The sequence below is a fragment of the Peromyscus eremicus genome, chromosome 15, assembly GCF_949786415.1.
Source record: "Peromyscus eremicus chromosome 15, PerEre_H2_v1, whole genome shotgun sequence".
In the NCBI taxonomy this organism is placed as follows: Eukaryota; Metazoa; Chordata; class Mammalia; order Rodentia; family Cricetidae; genus Peromyscus; species Peromyscus eremicus.
This window is the reverse complement of record NC_081431.1, coordinates 33,999,332-34,019,033: the sequence shown is the minus strand read 5'-3', so window position 1 is coordinate 34,019,033 and position 19,702 is coordinate 33,999,332. Positions and strand designations below refer to the sequence as shown.

General features: G+C 36.2%; 1 protein-coding gene across 3 annotated transcripts in view; it reads right to left on the bottom strand.

Annotated features, from left to right (window-relative positions):
- Positions 1-19,702, bottom strand: part of Rabgap1l (RAB GTPase activating protein 1 like) — a 577,981-nt gene that overhangs the window by 399,604 nt on the left and 158,675 nt on the right. For all 3 annotated transcript variants that reach the window (XM_059281246.1, XM_059281247.1, XM_059281248.1), the window contains 2 exons: positions 19,156-19,249; positions 12,297-12,447 (listed from right to left, as the gene is read on the bottom strand). In XM_059281246.1, the coding sequence (XP_059137229.1) occupies positions 12,297-12,447; positions 19,156-19,249 (245 nt within the window). The remainder of the gene's footprint in view (positions 1-12,296; positions 12,448-19,155; positions 19,250-19,702) is intronic.

The window sequence follows — 19,702 nt, the reverse complement described above, 5'->3', positions numbered from 1 at the left end:
ATGGAAACATACCTCTGGGTATGGTTGTGCATGTTTCCAGAGCAGCACTTACTATGTGACAAACAGTTCACCATTTTAATTTGCACAACCCCAGTAATAGCTATCATTATGCATAATCTACAAATACCAGAAGCTCAGAAGATCAAAAATATGTTTCAATGAGGTATATGACTCAAATTCAGTCCTATCAAACAATAAAACATAAATTCTTTAAACAGAAAAGGTACCTGTATATTTATACACATGTACTTTTAGAACAAAATATTCATTTGAGAGTAAAGGACAAGAATTCAAGTGGTAGGAGAAAAGCTAATACCTGTCATTTCTGAAAGATGATTGGTTAGCTGTGTTGTGGTTTTAATGAATCATATGGTACAAATGTTACAGATTTGATCACTTTTACAAGAGCTGGAACCCACAACCTAGTATTTGTTGTTGCATAAGAACTAATTATAGTGGATTTTAACAACTGTATCATACATGTCATATAATTACAGAAACTGCACATACAATTCTGCATTAAGATATAACATTCAAATTGCCCTAAAATATGCACAGCCTCCTCCATAAAAATGGCTCTGACTATGTGAAAACGTGACTACTACTCCATGGCTCCTCATGCCAGTAATTAAGACTTCATCCTCATTCCAGAAGCTTTGAATTCTATTTGCTTTTTTCTTTAAGGGCAAAGGGTAGACATCTCTGAGATCACCTCAAAAATTATGAAGAATGCTAGTTAAGTAGCAAAAACAGTCTCAATAATAAAGAGGTTCTGAAGAACGTTTTCAGACACAGATGGTGAAAACCTTCAGGGGATCCCTTCAGAAGCAGACTGGCAATCACAGATAGGAATGGCAAATCACATTTGACCACTGCGGAAATTCAAGCCTACTCTAAAAGACAACAGACACACCTATTTTAAAAGAAGCATGGAGTTAGGGGCTTCAACTCTCCTGTGGTTCACTCAGAAGGTTCATGCACACTTCAGCTCTGATCTACTGTGGTTCACTCAGAAGGTCCATGCACACTTCAGCTCTGATCTACTGTGGTTCACTCAGAAGGTTCATGCACACTTCAGCTCTGATCTACTATGATTCACTCAGAAGGTTCATGCACACTTCAGCTCTGATCTACTGTGGTTCACTCAGAAGGTCCATGCACACTTCAGCTCTGATCTACTGTGGTTCACTCAGAAGGTTTATGTATACTTCCCAATAGGGACAGAACAGGCCCACATCAATTACAAATCTTCATAAACATCTGTACAGTAGGAAGAAGAGATAACCTGATTTTTTTCCTTAACCTCATATTTCTTTTAACAATTAATAATTAATTTATTTCTGAAGAATTTTTATACCAGACAAAATGCAGCAATGCCTGCTTAACAACATGAAAAACATGCCTGGTACTTGAACCATAGCCAACCACCTTGGGCTAGTGAAATCATGGATCTCGGAAGAGAATCTACAATACCACTGTATTAAACCAGCAAAATTCATAACTACATTCTAAATATATATTCCTATATCCACAGATGAGTGTAGTTCCCAAGCCTCATAAGGGAAATTTGTCTTTGCAACAGATGGAGACCATTACAGAAAACACAAACAATAAGAGAGAAAAAGAGATCATGTGGTACTCAGTCATAACTGAAAAATCTTCAACATAATTCCTGCACTTAATGCTCAATCATTATGGAAGAGGAAGGCAGAAAGATTGTAAGAGCCAGAGGGACAGGAAGTTTTCTGTGAGACTACATCTCCTAAAAAATGTCAGAGAAGCTATACCTTTGAAGTCTCATCAACATTGGTGCCTAACAAGAACTGAACATTAAGGCACTATTGGACATGCTAACTAACATGGACAGGAGAAAGCTCATGGGGTTCTCAATTGTAGACAAAGAATAACAGACAACTGGAGAATGCCCAGTGAGAGAAATGGTCTTCCTCAGGGAAGAGCAAAGAGCCCCCCAATATCAAGTGGTCAGCCCTGAGATCATATATATACAGGTAACATTATATTACTAAGCAGGTTGTATTTATGTATTTAGGAGTGTGTATGTGACAGTAAGTAAAGAAAAAGAGGCCAGGGAGAAGCAGCCATGCATGGGAAGGTTTTGAGGGAGAAAAGAAAAGAGGCAAATGATGTAATTATAATTTCAAAAAATTATTATAAATAAAAGCAAGTGTTAATGCCCTATACCTTTTTAGCGTTTTCAACTTAATGTGTTCAAATATGACTCCTATTTCTTTAATGGTAAAAATATGAATCATATCACTACCCAGGCATAGTGGTGTATGCCTTTATCTCAGAAACGGAGAGGAAAAAAAAAAGCAGAACTCTGTAAGTTCAGGGCCAGTCTGGCCTACGTAAGGAGTTGCAGACCAGCCAGGGCTACAATGAGCTCATCTCAAGAAAGAGAAGAATCAAATCACTGAAGCTGTGAGAGCCACTAAAGAGGACATACGAAAGCACTAGACATAATGCCCAACTATTTCCTCACCATGTCCAGCATCCTAAAGAGTTAGCCAAGTCAGTCTCTGTGCTTTCCTGTCACTTGGCTCACACCAAGTCATAGTAGCTAATCATGATAATTGTTCTCTTTGACTGTCTGCCCACTGGCCTGTTAACCCCTCAAGAGTAGGACATAGGCATTACTTTATTGTCACCACAGCTTAGAACAATATCTGAAACAAAAGAAGTACTTACTGCTCCATAAATTTAAGGAATGAGGTGTAATAAATTAGTAGCATAGTAACAGAGTATCAGACAAACCTGGTTCTCTTTGTTATCTGTGCATTTTCAGATGATTATCCTTGAACTGGGAGATTTTTTTTCTTCTACATTTGAAATATTTCTTCATTAACATTGATATTTTTTGTTATTTGTATTGAACAATTCTTCTGTGGGTTCAAGAGTCTATAAAAAGCTCTGTACTTCTTAATTTTTTAATTTTTTTAAAATTTCCCCTTTTATTAAAAACATTCTTTTCTCAGCCAGGCATAGTGGCACACACCTTTAGTCCCAGCACTTGGGAGGCAGAGGCAGGCAGATCTATGTGAGTTTGAGGCCAGCCTGGCCTATAAAGCAAGTTCCAGGACAGCCAGGGCTACACAGAGAAATCCTGACTTGGGGGAAAAAAAAAGAAGAGGAGGAGACAAAGAAGAAGGAGCAGGAGGAATAAGAAGAAGAAGAGAAGGAAAGAAGGAAGGAAGGAGAGAAAGAGAGAGTGAGGGAGGAAGGAAGGGAAACAGAGAAAGAGAGAGAAAGAAAAAAGAGAAAACAGTGTGCGCATGTACACACATACACACACACACACAAACACACACACACACACACACACACACACACACACACACACACAAATTCTTTCTCATACAATATATCCTGATTACAGTTTCCTTTCCCTCTACTCCTCCTCTCCTCCTCTCCATCCGCATCCACTCCCTTTCTGTCCCTCATTGCATAAGAACAATCTTCTAAGAGATAAAACAACCAAACATAATAAAATATAGAAAGATTTAAAAGCCATCACATCAAAACTAGACAAGGCAAACCAACAGAAGGAAAAGAGCCCCAAAAGAAACCCCAAGAATCAGACCCACTCATTCACACATCCAGGAGTCCCATAAAAAAAATACTAAAATGAAAGCTATAATATATACACAGAGGTACAAACTCATGTCAGCTGGTACTTGCTGCTGCACAAAACTTCATTCCAAATGGATCAAAGACCTCAACATAAAACCAGAAACACTGAAGCTGAAAGAAAAGAAAGTGGGGAGCTGCCTTGAATGCATTAGCATAGGAGACAACATTGTGAACAGAACACCATTAGTGCAGGCACTAAGATCAACAATTAATCAATGGGACCTCATGAAACCAAAAAGACTCTGTAAGGCAAAGAACAACATTAATCAGACATAGCAGCAGACACAGAATGGGAAAAGATTTTTTTGCCAAGTCCACATCTGATAGAGGATTAATATCCAAAATATATAAAGAACTCAAGAAAATAAATGTAAAAAATCAAATAATTCGATTAAAAATGTGGTACACAGCTAAACAGAATTCTCAATAGAGGAAACTTGAGATAGATGAGAAACACTTAAAGAAATGTTCAACTCCTTAGCCATCAGGAAAATACAAATCAAAATTGAGATTCCATCTTATACCTGTCAGAGTAGCTGAGATCAGTAACACAAGTGACAGTTCATGCTGGACCACATGCCCTGTGGAATAAGGGGAAGACTCCTCCATTGATGGTAGGAGTGCAAACTTGTATAGCCACTATGGAAATCAATATGGCGGTTCCTCAGAAAGTTGAGAATCCATCTACCTCAAGATCCAGGTATTCTACTCTTAGGCATATACCCAAAGGATGCTTCATCCTTCCACAAGGATCAACCATGTTTATTGCTGCTGTATTCATAACAGCTTGAAATTGGAAACAAGCTATATGTCCTCAACAGAAGAATGGATAAAGAAAAGATGGTACATTTACACAACAGAGTATTACCCAACTGTTTAAAAAAAAATGACATCATTAAATTTGCAGGCACAAAAGTGAGGTAACTCAGACCCAGAAAGATAATTGTGGTATGTATTCACTTATATGTGGCTATTAGCCATTAAATAAATGATAACCAAACTACATTCTGTAGACAAAGAGAAGTCAGGTATAAAGGAAGGGACTTGGGAGTTGAGGGGGATGATAAAAGTATCTCCCTAGGAGCAGGAAATAGAATAGATTTTATGGGGGGGGATGGGGACAGGAGGATGGGGGAGGAGGATGGGGTTGAAGGAAGGAATGTGGAGAGAGACAACTAAATTAAGGGGTATTTGAGAGATAGTATGGAAACATAGTGCAGTGAAAACTTCCTACAATATATGAAGGCAATCCTAACGAACTCTCCAAAAAATGAGGGAAACAGAGTCCCAATTGGCTATCTCTTATTACCAAATGAAGCTTCCTATAACTGGGAATAGGTAGCATCCAATTGACTTGTTGACCAAAGGAGTCCCATGGAAATCCCCCAAACACCCAGGCTATTGCCAAAATAAAGGTTGCTCTCCAAAAACTGACAGCAAGGCCCCATTGCTGAAGACTTCACCTATGCAGCTCACTGAACATGGAGAAGTCAAGCCAATGCCTACATAGAGCCTTCACACTTACATGCTAGGATCTTTGGTACAGGAAGGTATTCTGTACACTACCAAAGGAAAAATATAAGCATCAACCCAGTCACAAACCATTTGATAAACAATGGTGTCCTGCCTGAAAGATATGCTAGTGGAATGGTGGCACAAAGTTTGCAGGAGTGACCAACCAAAAACTAATATGACGTAAGGGCCACTCCATGAGATGGAACCTATACCTAATACAGCTTGGATGACCATGAACCAGAGACTAGATAGCTCAGAGACATAGGGTAAAACCAAATACTAATGGTCTTTAAAAATAGTTTAAAAAGTAACAATAAATCACTGCTGATGATATTCTGCTATATACAAATCAGTGCCTTATTCCACCAGCATCAGAGAAGCTTCCTCCCACTGCAGAAGGGAGCAAATACAGAGACACACACAGACATTACACAGATAGAGACCTTGATACACACAGCTCTAATGGGATGTCTCCAATAAATCCCTCCCCTCAGAGATCAGGGAACCCCACAGAAGAGGAGACAGAAAGGATGTAAAAGCCAGAGGGGATGGAGGACATCAGGAGAACAAGGCCCTCTTAATCAACTGAGCAAAACTCATATAAATTCATGGAAATCTCTGTATTTCCTGTGTATTTCTTCTCTATGCTTCTTAGTTAACTTTAATCACATACTGCTTTATAATTTTCTCTATTCCCTATGATTCATGGGTCCTCACTAAGGCCTGCACTAGCTGCTATATATGCATTATTTCATTGAATCCTAACAATCCTGTAAAATATCAGTTATTACACCCATTTATAAGGAGGGAACCAAGACAAAACAGTTAATAAAATTACTCAGAATCACAAATGATTAACAGAGTAAGAAATATGGACCCCATTTCTCGCACCATCATGGGTATGTTCCTCTCATCTCAAGTGAAGCTACTAACACTTTTCCTATAGCCTGAACTCCTACTGAGGCTGCATGAACGCAACGTAATTCTCCATAAATGTAGACTTACCAGCAATTTTGAACTGATCTTTGGTCATGGACTCAACAAGAAAATTGGTCTATGGATGATCTACAATTCTCAATCTTGCTCATCCTCACTTGAATCTAGTTCAGTACTTTTTAAAAAGGGTTGAAAACAGTCAACTATTATCAACCCCCCAAAAAATCATGTTCCTTCTTAGATATATTATAAAAACAACAAACCATAAAAAACCATTTGTTATACACCGTAATCCCAAATCCTTTCTATCTGCTGGAGAAGTACACATAAAAATTAAAGACTAGAGGTATGGCTCAATGGCAGAGTTCTTGCCCCATATATGCAAAGCCCTGGGTTTTGACTCCTTCCTATGTCCAGAAGGAACTAAAAGTAAACTACTTCTTAGCCTCGTTTTCTGAAACAAAGGCATCACAAAACAAAGCTTCGTTGAAGGATATAATTTGGAAGGCTACAGAGCAACGAGAAGCAAGTGTATGGTAAAACAGTCAATCCTATGTTTTAATGTATGGTGGTTTCACAAAGCACACCAAAAAAAAATGCTATCCCTTGTGGGAATACCTCCAAATATAATCTGTGTCTTTAAATTCTAATTCTACAGAATTAAATGACAGGCCACTTTTTCTTAAAAGCCATGTCTTGAGTAAATCTTCATCATACTCCTTTCCTATGCAATCTATGGTCTCTGAAGTTTCTATAAAGAAATTCTGTTCAAATGTAATTATTTGATTAGTCAATCTTAGAAATCTTACCATTCCCTTAATAGAGTGGAAATTTTAACTGGACCAAAATAAGAGATTAACATGCTGAATCAAGACAAAGAAGCACCAAACACGTAACACTTCTTATGAAAACCCTCTGGGTGTTTATGTTCTTCTAGCTGAGTGGTGGTAAATTCAGATACATTCATCACCAAAGCACATAAATACATTCTTGTGTACAAGAACTTGCTGTCTCATTTCTACTTCTAGCATAGGAAAACAAGGCAGACATTTTAAGAAATAAGTCATTATCCATCTTTTTATTATCCTTAGCAATGATGCAGAGAAGACAATAAAATCAAATACTATTGTACTTCCTGTCACAAAAGTGTTATGACTTGAAAGCTTGACTAAGAGCAACAGATTTCTATATTCTTTGTACAAAAAAATGTGTCCTTTTTATAATTGGAATAACATTAAAACTTTGTCATTTATTTACAAATGGAATATGAAAATATTTGTTATGATTTTAATTATATATTGCTAGTCAGTCAAGTAGCAACTAGTAAACATTTATCATTATAAAATAAGCCATAAATATATACATTTTTAATAAAATATTCTATAACAGGTTTGAAATAATGCCACCAATAACAAGCAGTATTAAGTAGGGAGGTAATCTACCCTGCATCTTTTCTATCTTTCTTCTTCATTAAAAGACAGATTGCAGGACAGGAGAGATGGTTCAGTGGTTAAAGGAGCAGATTCGAATCCTCCAAAAGACCAGAGCCACACAGTGGCTCACAACTGCCTGTAATTCCAACTCCAGAGGATCCAATGACAACTGGCCTGTATAGGCAGGCACCTGCATTCATATGCACATAGCCACATACAGCTATAATACATGTACACATAATTAAAAATAATAAAAATAAATCTTACAAAAAGATTTAAAAATAAATAAATTTATTTAAAATTAGTAAAAAATAAATTATTTTTTAAAAGATTAGTAGTCTCTATGTTCTCTAGTAGTTTTCATTTAACCCTCATAAAATAGCTGAGTGGCTTAAGAAGATAGTTGTTGAAAGATACTAAATATTTTAAAGAAATAAACAGTTGTTCTGTTTCTTCAAGAAGAATTGCTGTTACAGCAATTAATGATGAAGCAACTGCATTGGAAAAAAGATCCTAAAAAAGTCTATTTTGAAGCATTTGGTAGCGTAACATTACTACATGACTTAATCACTGGAAACTATGTGTATGTGTGCATTATTATAAAAATTCTTGAGCTAGGGAGGTGGATCACAAAATAAAGTGCTTACTGTATGAGCCTGAGAACTTGAGTTTGGATCCCCAGTGTCCATGTAAAAGGCTTAGCATAACCATGTGTGCCTGTTATCCCAGGACTGGAGGGTGGAGATCAGAGGGCCTAGAGACTTTACAGGATAGCAAGTCTAGCCAAATTGGCAGGCTCCATGTTTGGTGAGTGTCCTAGTTAGTTCTATGATGAAAAACCATGACCAAAAAGCAAGATGGGGAGGAAAGGGTTTATTTGGCTTACATCTCCATATCACTGCTCATCATCAAAGGACATCAAGACAGGAACTCGAATAGGGCAGAAATCTTGAGGCAGGAACTGATACAGAAGCCGTATAGGAACACTGTTTAAGAACTTGCTCAGCCTACTTTTTTTTTTAAATAGAACTCAGGACCACTAGCTGATGGATGGTACCACCCTTAATGGGCTGGGCACTCCATAATAAATCACCTATCAAGAAAATGTCCTACAGCCTTGTCTACAGCTGGATCTTACGGAAGCATTTCTCAACTGAGATTAATCTCCTCTGTGATGACTCTAGCCTGTGTCAAGTTGACATAAAATTTGCCAGTACAATGAGAGATCCTGTCTCAAAATATAAGGTGGAGAGCAATAGATAGGTTCCTGATGTCAATTTCTGGCCTCTGCACATCACACAGGGAAGTGCTCTCCTGAATTTACACATATACAGCCCTCCTCAATACACACACACACACACACACACACACACACACACAGCTTCTTATATCGTCACACTTAGTAACCTGAAATGAGAAATAGTACATTTAAAACTTGTACAGAAAGTTACAGAGATTGTGGAATAAAATGTTAAAAGTATAAATATGTTTCAGCTTCTGATACATCCATAAAAATAGTTAAAGTGACTGGAGAGATGGGTCAGTGGTTAAGAGCACTAGCTGTTCTTCCAGAGTACCTGGGTTCAATTCCCAGCACCAATATGGCAGCTCACAACTATGTGAAACTCCGGTTCCAGGGGATCCAACACTCTCACACAGACATATACACAGGCAAAACAACAATGCACAGAAAAAAAATAAAAATAAATAAATCATTAAAAAAATAACCAAAAAGGCTGGAAATAAAGATGAATGGTAGTCTCATTTATTACTCACACACCCCTAAGAGAAAGAAAGAACAAAAGAGTGAGAGAGAGAGAGAGAGAGAGAGAGAGAGAGAGAGAGAGAGAGAGAGAGAGAGAGAGAACTGACTAGCAGAGGGAGAACAGGTAATATTCTAGCCTAAATTCAGCAACACATTTGATGGTAGGAGCTTAAAAGAATGATACATTTCTACTTGGTTTTACTGGTCTTTTACAGATACAATAAAAATGAAAACCATTTGATACAATAAAAATGAAAAGCATTAAAAAATGATTTAGAAACAAATTTGCAAACTGCTGTTTCATAATATGCTAAAACATATTAAAATAATGACCCATGTTGATGACTCTCCATATAGAACTGTATATAAAAATAGTTTGGGAAAGTCTATAGCTATAGAATATAGATAAATGGTTTCCAGTGTTTATTTGGGGAATACAGAAATACTTGTAGTCTTCCTGGCCACCATGAAGCTATTCTAAAGAGACATACATTGGAATTTGCCCAGGAGCTTGGAGAAGGAAAAGACTGGGGCACTGATGAAAACCAGAGAGAAAACTCTTCCTGAGAGAGTGAGATCTCCCAGGAAGAGATGTCATACAGTTCTAACAATTTGTCACACCACCTTACAAGAACAAGGAGTGAGAGAATGGTAGGTCACAACGGGCAAAACAACACCCTGACAGACTGCTTAGTTTAAATGCTTCTCTGTTGGAAACCAGGTTTCATGTCAGGGTCCTGAAGATGGACTCTGAGAGGTCAGTGGACTTCTTTGTTCCTTCTCCAGTGTAGCCACATTAAATCTATCTTCCTTCTCTTCTTTTCACTATTATGTGCTTTTTTACTTGGCCTGTTGAGAATGAGTGGCTGAGCCTATGTTATTAAAGATGTCAGAGCCCATGGGGGCTTTGATCCTAACAACCGCAGAAATACTCTGAAATTATGGAGTACTGAAACTTAATCAACACAACAAATATAATAAAAGCTACTGAACTATTCATTTTTAAATGACAAATTTACATTATATGACAGTTATTGCAGTAGAAAAATTACAAAAGTAAAAAGACCCACATTCAGTATTGAATAATACTTTGTGGTATATTTTGAAGCAAATATTATCAGTTTTATCCTTTAAAACAAGTCTAAATTTCTATACTTTAAGAATTATCCATAATATCTTAGTATAGTAGCACTTATGCATAGTAAACAATACACATATGTATATTAGAAGTTTATTCTTACAAAAAATTTTGTTAATCATACATGTCTAGACACAACGATATAATACTAGATATTTGTGTCTAAGTAGCACATTATGTACTTCTGATGACTTTTCATGGGGTAGTAGATACAGCCACACCCCTTCCTCCACTGAGAAGCTTTCTAAATTCATACTTTTTAAGATTTCAAACTCTGACATGAATATGAGATATTGTATCACAATGTTATTTATGACATCCTGATATTATATGTCCACAGTGTAATAAAATGGTGCTTTTGAATACAGAGAAATTTTTAGATCAAGAGACTGAGTAGCAAAAAGAAATTCTTATTGAATATAATGTGTGAAAGGTATTTGGAAGCAGAGGAGATACATTTCCCTTGGAGTTCTGGCTGTGAGCTACTTTCTACAGTGAAGAATGGAAGGAGCTAAAAACCACATGACTTCTCTCCGGCAAGAGCTTCACTAAGGGTTTGTCTCTGGGCATGTCACTCTCAATCACTTGACTGAATTCTGTGAAATCATTTTCTTGTGGTTTTGGTTTTTGTTGTTGTTGTTGTTGTTTTCTTTTGTTTTGTTTTGTTTTTCCCCAGCACAAATGTCAGCCTCTTGTTTTTCTGGACCAGCTAACGGCAAGCTAAAGGTTAGATCACCATTTTGCTCTTTCAGTGCTTCCAAAGATCAAGTAACTTAGATCCTTCAATAAATACACTTTGAAATGCCCGTTTTCCTCACAGTATTCTCTTTGATGTACTTGCCATATGTCACCTTGTCACAAGGTTTCTATTCTATGTCTGGTGTTATACTTGAAAGAGAAAGAGACAGAGGAAGAAATACTTAGTTGGCCAAACTTGAAACGAAGACATACTACTCCATCTTGCTAAGTTGTATTAAGACTTATGACACCAGCTACTAAGAGTGACCACAAGTACAAGATTTTACTAACTTACATACACCTTAGACTTATGCATGCTACATTGACTGCCATCCTTAAATCTCTTTCAGGTCATGGCCCCAGGATACACTTTGAACAAGGCAGGAGACCACAAGTCTGGCCACTTGGGCAGATGGGAGATTTCCACAGCAAAGATATTGCCATCAGTGTACTTCTTTTTGAATAGTTGCTACCTGGTTTATTTTGTCCACCTGCTTTTCCTGATAAAAGTACAAGGGACTTAACAGAAAACAAGAACTTGATGTGTGTAACCCCTGCACTGCCCCCCTGAGCTACACTGTAGAGGCATGTTGTTTGATTTGGGGATGGGCCTAATGGCTGGTTGTAAGTCAGGGTTGTCTCCTTTTGTTATGGGAATGGAACCTAACTGGAGGCTAATCTAGGTGAATGACCATCAGCAGAAACTTTGTCCACAAGCCTAAACTTCAATTAAGATACCAAGTTTTCATTCCTGCAGCTTCCACAGGCTTGGTTAGTACACTATTTATCTTACATGCTCACTGGAGGCACTGCGCCTTTACCTAAATCCAGCTTTGTGTAACTTAATATTTCCTAGGCAAGTTATTAGCAAATCCTTTATAACATCAGTTTTATTACTTTAAGTTTCTTCTTCATCAGAAGTTTAAAATGAAATCAAGTGTTCAAAACTATAGGCACTGTTTACCGCTACCCTTGCAAGTGTTAAAAACAGAATAAAATACTGACAACACATACCAGTGATATATTTTTAAAGAAATTCAAGGTACTGATGAGTTATTGGAGCTCTGAAAAACATGATTTGGTGTTTCTTCACCAAAATATAATTAAATGAATTTCCTACCTTTGTGATAAGAATTCGGTATCTATCCAGCATTTCCTGGTTGTCATGGCATCCTGCTAATAGCTGCCATACTTCTGCCCTTAATGCCTCAGGAACACCACTCTTTACCAAAGTGAATAGCCCTTTTGGTCGGCCACCAAGATTATTGTGCCTGAAGAAAGAAGAAAATAAACCATTCACAACCCATGCCCTGAACTGCTGCTGTTACAGAAAGAATATTTATTAGTTTATGTAAAAAGGATAAGCCTGGATCAAAAGAAAATTGACTGGGAGCACTAAACAAAAGTAGAGCCTAAACCTCAGTGACATCTTTAACTATTTTTTTTCTTTATTTCATCCTATATTTTGATGAGCCATGTTATTCCATCTTTAGGCAAAGGGTTTTTTTTCACCCTATCATTTATATTTTTTAATTTTTCTATGATTATGTATTAACATATGTATTAGTTTTTGTTTATATCCAACATATTACGACATTAAAAAAGAACCATTTAAATCCCCTGAGATGGTTGTACAGCACTAGAGTACGTTGCCAGAGAATGAGCTGAGATGTGGGAACCTCTCATACCTTGACAGTACCCACTTCTTAACAGTCAAAGCTGGGCCAAATGCAAAAAGTAGTCCTACATTATAGGAATGAAATGTGCAAACTTCAGCTTCTTAGAGTCCCCACACCTTGACCCAAGGATTGCCTGGGAAGCTATATGTCTTGTTCACCTAATTTGGAACACTCTGTTTCAGTTTAAACTTAAGCACAAAGGACCATCTGGATTTAAAATACCTAAGGGGAGCCCTATGCCAAGAAGAGGTCCTCATTGCTGTCAGTTCTAGATTTGTCTTGCTGGCCTATTTGAACTACAAGTACTCCCTAAACTGTGGACTTTAGTCTTTCCTACAAAAACCAAAACTTACACAACTACACCTTGCTAGAGGGATAGCTTATGTTTATCAGTCTTATCCTTTTCTCAAGGGCTGTTTAGAACCAGAGCAAAGGCAAACATCTGTTGTCTAAAGCCAATGATCACATAGTAGTTATGATATAATGTCAACAGCCATCTGGTCAAGAAATTGAACTACAGTTCCAGTCTCATGAATGCAAGTCCGTTCTTCATCTCTTTCCTGACCTAAGAGCTATAGTCCAGGCCTTTTCTGCTCAGATATTTCTCATTTCTTGCTCACTATGTCATAGAGCTGACCCTGATGCAACCGCCCAATTCTAAAACTTGATAATGTATCCCAGTTTGAACTAAAACACCAGGCTTTAATTTCAAGTTTTAAAATTGAAAAGTCATGGAATCCATATGTCTATTTTACATAATTGGTATCCCACATACTTCTCCAAATTATGCACACTCTTCTATCACCAGCCCAGACCCAAGTTTTGGCATCTTCTTCTGAAAATGTGTTCAAAGTTTTTTTTTTCCCCTTCATATTGTCATAATCTACATATCTTTGGAGAAAATCATAATGTTCCAAAATTACATAATAAGTTAAAGTAAACTTATCACATCAGGATTTTGTGTAAATCATCACATTTATGACCATCCTGATTTCAATCAGCTAAACTCCCGTGTGGAGAGGATTGGGACAATTAGACAATGGAAACTGGTAAAACTGATGGGCTCAAGTCAAAATGAAGTAGAAAGAGTTAAAACATAAACAAATTATCATTATTAAAGAAGATGATTATGCTGTTAAGGGACAGAATCAAAATAGTATACAGTTACTATTTTAGATACTATTTTAACCTGCTTTTAAACATACATATGAAAAGCCTTTGGAAGAACATATATAAAGTACATATATATGTATGTAGTAAAATTAAGAAAGTCCTTTAATTTTTAATTTTTATATTGTTTTTAAATTAATTACAATGATGCTAATATTTTTAAGTAGTCTCAGACTCAGTTGGATAATGAACAAGAGAGCTTCTAGGAAGTTCCAGGTATTAAATAGTTTATTCAGTTCTTCTTCTCAAGAACAATTAGTACTTCTCTATGTGTCATATTTTGTGAAATGCATTAAACACATTTGCCCTAACTAATTAAAATTAAACTTATTTAAATATATAAAGGTAATTTTATTTATATATTTGATAATTATATAACATGTATGTAAATGTATAAATACATTGATACAAATATAATTATGCAATTAATATTTATAAAAAATAAAAAACAAAGGAAGGAAAGCAGGAGAGAAGGGAAGGATAAAGAGGGGATTTCCAAAACCATAACCTACAGAACTCTACACAAACGGTGCTTTACCTTAATAAATCAAGAGAAAAAGAAAACTTCATGTGAACCTATCATTCCCAAGACTTTTAACATTTCTAAACCTAAAAAAGACAAATGTTTAAAACAGAAATTCTGAGAATGATCATTTTTAAATTACTAATCTTCTATAACAGACACAATTTCTCTAGGCAAATTTTATGCTTTTTAATATCTATTGCCATGACTGAGGTTTAATAATTCAAATGAAATAAAGGATATGAAATAAAAAACATCTAGCAAGCTTTGTAAGGGGTTAAAAATCAGTTGTCTTCAGTTCCTCAATACAGTTCCCTTGTATTCTTCTAATGAGTTTCTTGAATTATAAAATGTTATTAATATAATATTGGTATTAATGTTTATCAATATCTAAAGTAATATTAATTAAATACAAGTCAAAAATATTTTGTCTTATTTCCTTAAAAACATATGATAACAATTCTAGCTGAGAAATTTTCTCAATTCTGCTCAGAAGTCTTCAGTTTGGAAATTGTTCTCCATACGTAAGGTCAATCAGTTTGATAAGAACCTGATGAATACATATAATCAAACACCTTTATTAATCAGTTTGTCCCTTCCTCCAGGTTACTGTACTAAAAAAAGTAAAAGCATTGCCATATATAGTGAAGCACACATGTAGTCCCAGCACCTGGAGTAGCTAAAACTGGCAGACAAGAGTTCAAGCCAAACATAAATCCTATCTCAATTTTTTTCAATTGTTTTTGAAATGAACTCAAGGGTAGAATGCTTGTCTGTCATGTTTAAAGACATGAATTTAATCATCACTACCAAAAAATTTAATATAGAAAAGTAATTATTAAAAATACTAACAATATCATCTAAAAAAAAATTTGTGGGTGTTTTCTTTATTTCAGTGCCTACTAAAGCTGGATGGGTGGGAATATGATTACTTATTGTCATTTTTCTATTGCGTATATATTCAAACTTTCCACTGGGTCTATAATATTTGCAATAAGCATTTATCAATTATAACACAACTATCTGTTTAAATATGTTTGCCTTTTTAACATGATAAAGCTTGAGAGTAAAATCTAGCTCACATGCCATCTCTAAATTGTCATTGGCCACTGGAATTCCTAACAAAAGATGATTAAACAAAAAAGACATTGGATGAGTGAGTCAACTGTTAATGGTTTTATAAAACAGAAATTAAAGTAAGAGCCACACAAAAATGAAAACTGCAGATATATAAAGTGCTAATGGAGTTGAATCAACAGGAACTTGTAAGAAGAATATTTCATGCGTGGGTACTTTAATCAATAATAAATAGTTTTTATTTTCATTTCTCTGATGGCTAAGTTGAATTTTTTTTAAAACTGGGCTATTCATAGGTCTTATTTGGAAATATTTAGAAATTTTGCCTCTACTTCTTAGTTCTTCATTTTGTGCCAGGGAGCTATATGTCTATATTGCAAGTTCTGACAATTAATATAGCAAACACTGAAACAGGTACTGTGTCTTCCTACTTTATTCTTTATTTTCAAAATTGTTTTGAATGTTACAACCAATATATATTTCATATAAATTTTAGGGATCAGCTTAGTAGCTATGAAATATTCTGCTGGAGATTTTACTGAAGTTTTCCTGAGAAGACAGGTTACTTAGGAAACAGCGGAAATGTCAGTAATATTCATTCTTTCATTCCATGAGTTCTTTCATTGCTGTTTTCCATTGTTTCAAAGCACAAGGACAGCAGTTTGCTAGATTTCTACACAAGTGTTTCATGGCTTTTTGTTCTATATGTTTTATGTCTTCCATCTGACTTTTCATTGCTAGTATAGTCATGTAGAATTAGTGTTTACATACTGACTTTGTATTCTGTAAAACTGTAAAATGAGGCCAGGAGTGGTGATGCATGGTGTTAATCCCAGCACTCAAGAAGCAGAGGCAGGCAGATCTCTTTGATTTCTAGGCCAGCCTTATCTAGACGGCAAGTTCCAGGCTAGCCAAAGCTATATGGTGAGAATTTAGTTCAAAAAAAGAAGAAAAGAGCATATAAAACAAAAGTTAGGTTTTGTTTGTCTGCTTGTTTTATACAAATATTTTTATTTTTTTGAAAGTGAAAATTATGTCTCTGAAAATAAGATACCATTTTATATATTTCTTTCAAATCTTATTTGTCTCTTCCTTTTAAAAAAAATTATAAGGTAAAAGATGGGAGTAACCAATCAATAACTGATTTGACTTAAGGCCCACTCCATGAGATGGAACCCATACCTGACACTGCTTGGATGACCAATAACCTGAGACTACCCCAGGGACCTAGAATAAAACTAAATAATACTGGTCTCAAAACTAGACATATAAATGAATGAATGAATGAATGAATGAGGGAGGGAGGGAGGGAAGGAGGGAGGGAGGGAGGGAAGAAGGAAAGAAGGAAGGAAGAAGCAAAGAAGGAAGGGAGGAAGGAAGGAAGGAAGGAAGGAAGGAAGGAAGGAAGGAAGGAAGGAAGGAAGGAAGGAAGGGATAAAATCACTCCTAATGACATACTCATAGATCAGTGCCTTACTCAGCCATTACTAGAAAATCTTCCTGCAGCAGATTGGAACAAATATACAGACCCACAACCAGACATTACACAGAGAGTGAAAGACCTTAGAACACACAGTCCTAAATAGGATGTCCCCATCATATCCCTCCCCTCAGAGATCAGGGAACCCCATGGAAGAGGAGGAGGAAAGAATGTAAGAGCCAGAGCGGATGAAGGATACCATGAAACAAGGCCCTCTAAATCAACATAAGCAATGTTCATATGAATCCACAGAGGCTGATGCAGCATGCACGGAGCCTGCACAGGTCTCTGAGCTTATATTATGGCTTCCAGTTTACTGTTTTTACAGGATTCCTGAATGTGTGAACAAGTGGGTCTCTAATTCTTGTGACTTCTCTTTGTGTCTTTTCTGTCTATCAGTGTGTCTTGCTCAACTTCAACGTGACAGTTTGGTTTTTTTATTTAATCTCATTATACTTGATTTTGTTATTTTTCTTCTGGTGATAATATAGTGACTTAATTTATTTTCATATGCTGGCCCACACTTGATTTCCCAGAATAAACCCCATTGTTATGTTTTATTTTTCTTTATCTCTTACTAGTGTTGGGGATTTTTGAGCATGTGTTCATATGGCATACTTGACTGTGGTTTTGTCATAATATTTTAACTTGGTATTGTGATCAGTGTATGTTAGTATCATAAAATTAACTCAAAATAATTACCTTCTATATTCTGAGAAAGTCTGTATAAAACTTATCTGTAGCACAAATCTTAAAATGTCTTAGTAATAAAAACAAACCTGGAGCCAGGTATTCGGGTGAACGCTGAAAGATCAGAAACAGAATAAGCCCCAGCCACCTCACCTCGCCAATTCCTCAGCTGATCTGTTTCCTCAGACTGGAAGCCTCTGAGTCAACATCCAAATACATCTCAGATGAACTGCTGCTCAAAAGCCTAAAAGCTTAACCAGGCTAGTTCCTGGTTTTCATGCCTTTTATACCTTTCTGCTTCCTGCCATCACTTCCTGGGACTAAAGGCTCTTGTTACCACACCTGGCTGTTTCCAGTGTGGCCTTGAATTCACAGAAATCCAGATGGATCTCTGCCTCTGGAATGCTAGGATTAAAGGCGTGTGTGCCACCATTTTCTGGCCTCTATATCTAGTGGCTGTTCTGTTCTCTGACCCCAGATAAGTTTATTAGGGTGCACAATATTTTGGGGAACACAATATCACCACACTTAACAGTTTGCCTCTTATAAATATTTGGTAGAATTTTCTAATTAGGTTTCAAGCTTTCTTTGTTAAGAAAAAAAAATGTTTAAGCAGGGTTGGGCATTTAACTCAATTGGGAGAATGCTTGTGGCTGGCACACCTGTAATGCTAGCACTTGGGAAGTGGAAGAAGGGGAATCAGGAGTTCATGTTATTCTTGGCAAAATTCAAGGTCAGCTTGGCTAGGTGAAATACTTTCTCAAAAATAAAACACAAAAGATAAGAAGGAAAATTATTTTAATAAAAAAATGAATTCAATGATACCTAACAATTCAGGTTATTTCATTTCGAGCATACTTTGGCACTTCAGACCTTTCTCAGAATTTGTTCATTTAACCTAGCTTTCAAAGTTTGGGTGGGAGAAATGACATTTGAAAGGAACTTAAATAGAACCCACACTGGGTGAAGATCTAGACAGACAAACATAAAGGGTTTCTATAAATCACATTTTAATTTTTATGTTATTAAGTATATCAAGGGCCTGTGTGTTCAGCTAGTAAAGGCCCTTGCTGTACAAGCCTGGAGACTGAGTTGGGTACCTAAAACACACATAAAGGTAAAAGGAGAGGACTGATCCACAGTGTTGTCCTCTGAGCACCATACACACACACACCCTTACACACACATATACACACACATACAAAACACATTAAAAAATTAATTTAAAGTATACTCAGATATTAAGATAGCTTTTAATATTACAGCTTAAATTTTCTTTATTGACAGATTTTTAGTTAGTATAAAAATTAACACTAAATATGTAAATGTAAATTTTTGAATAAGAAAAAGAAATTCTTACCATCTTCCTAACAATTCTCCCCAAGAATAGAGGATCTTCTCAGGACAGTCTTTTGACACATCACCTGTTCCACTTGAGAGTTCATTATCACTCTCTACAGGGAAAAAAATACATATTATATAAGTATTTCCAAATCATAAAACATAAGACATGGCTATATATCTACCAAAAATAAACACTAGCGCCTAGATAAAATTGTCAAATAATTTTATGAAAATTCTCATCTGCAGATAAGACTCTACAGACAGCTGTATAAATAGCTTTATCCAAAGATAATAGTTTAAAGCTGGTTGTGATATCAGCAGATGGTAGAGTGAGAGGTCTTGGTCTATTCCTTCCTACAAATAGTTCATCTACCATCTATCCACATGTAAGAAAACTTGAGGGAAAAGCTAGAGATGCCCATCTAGCAAACAGAACTAAACAAAACCCAAATGACAAGGGTATGAGGGACAGTCTCACTCCATCAGTACTTCCCTTCTCCCTTTGCCACATGAGAACACAGGGTTGGAGAGGGCTTCCCAGTGCCCACAGTTTCTGCAGAGAA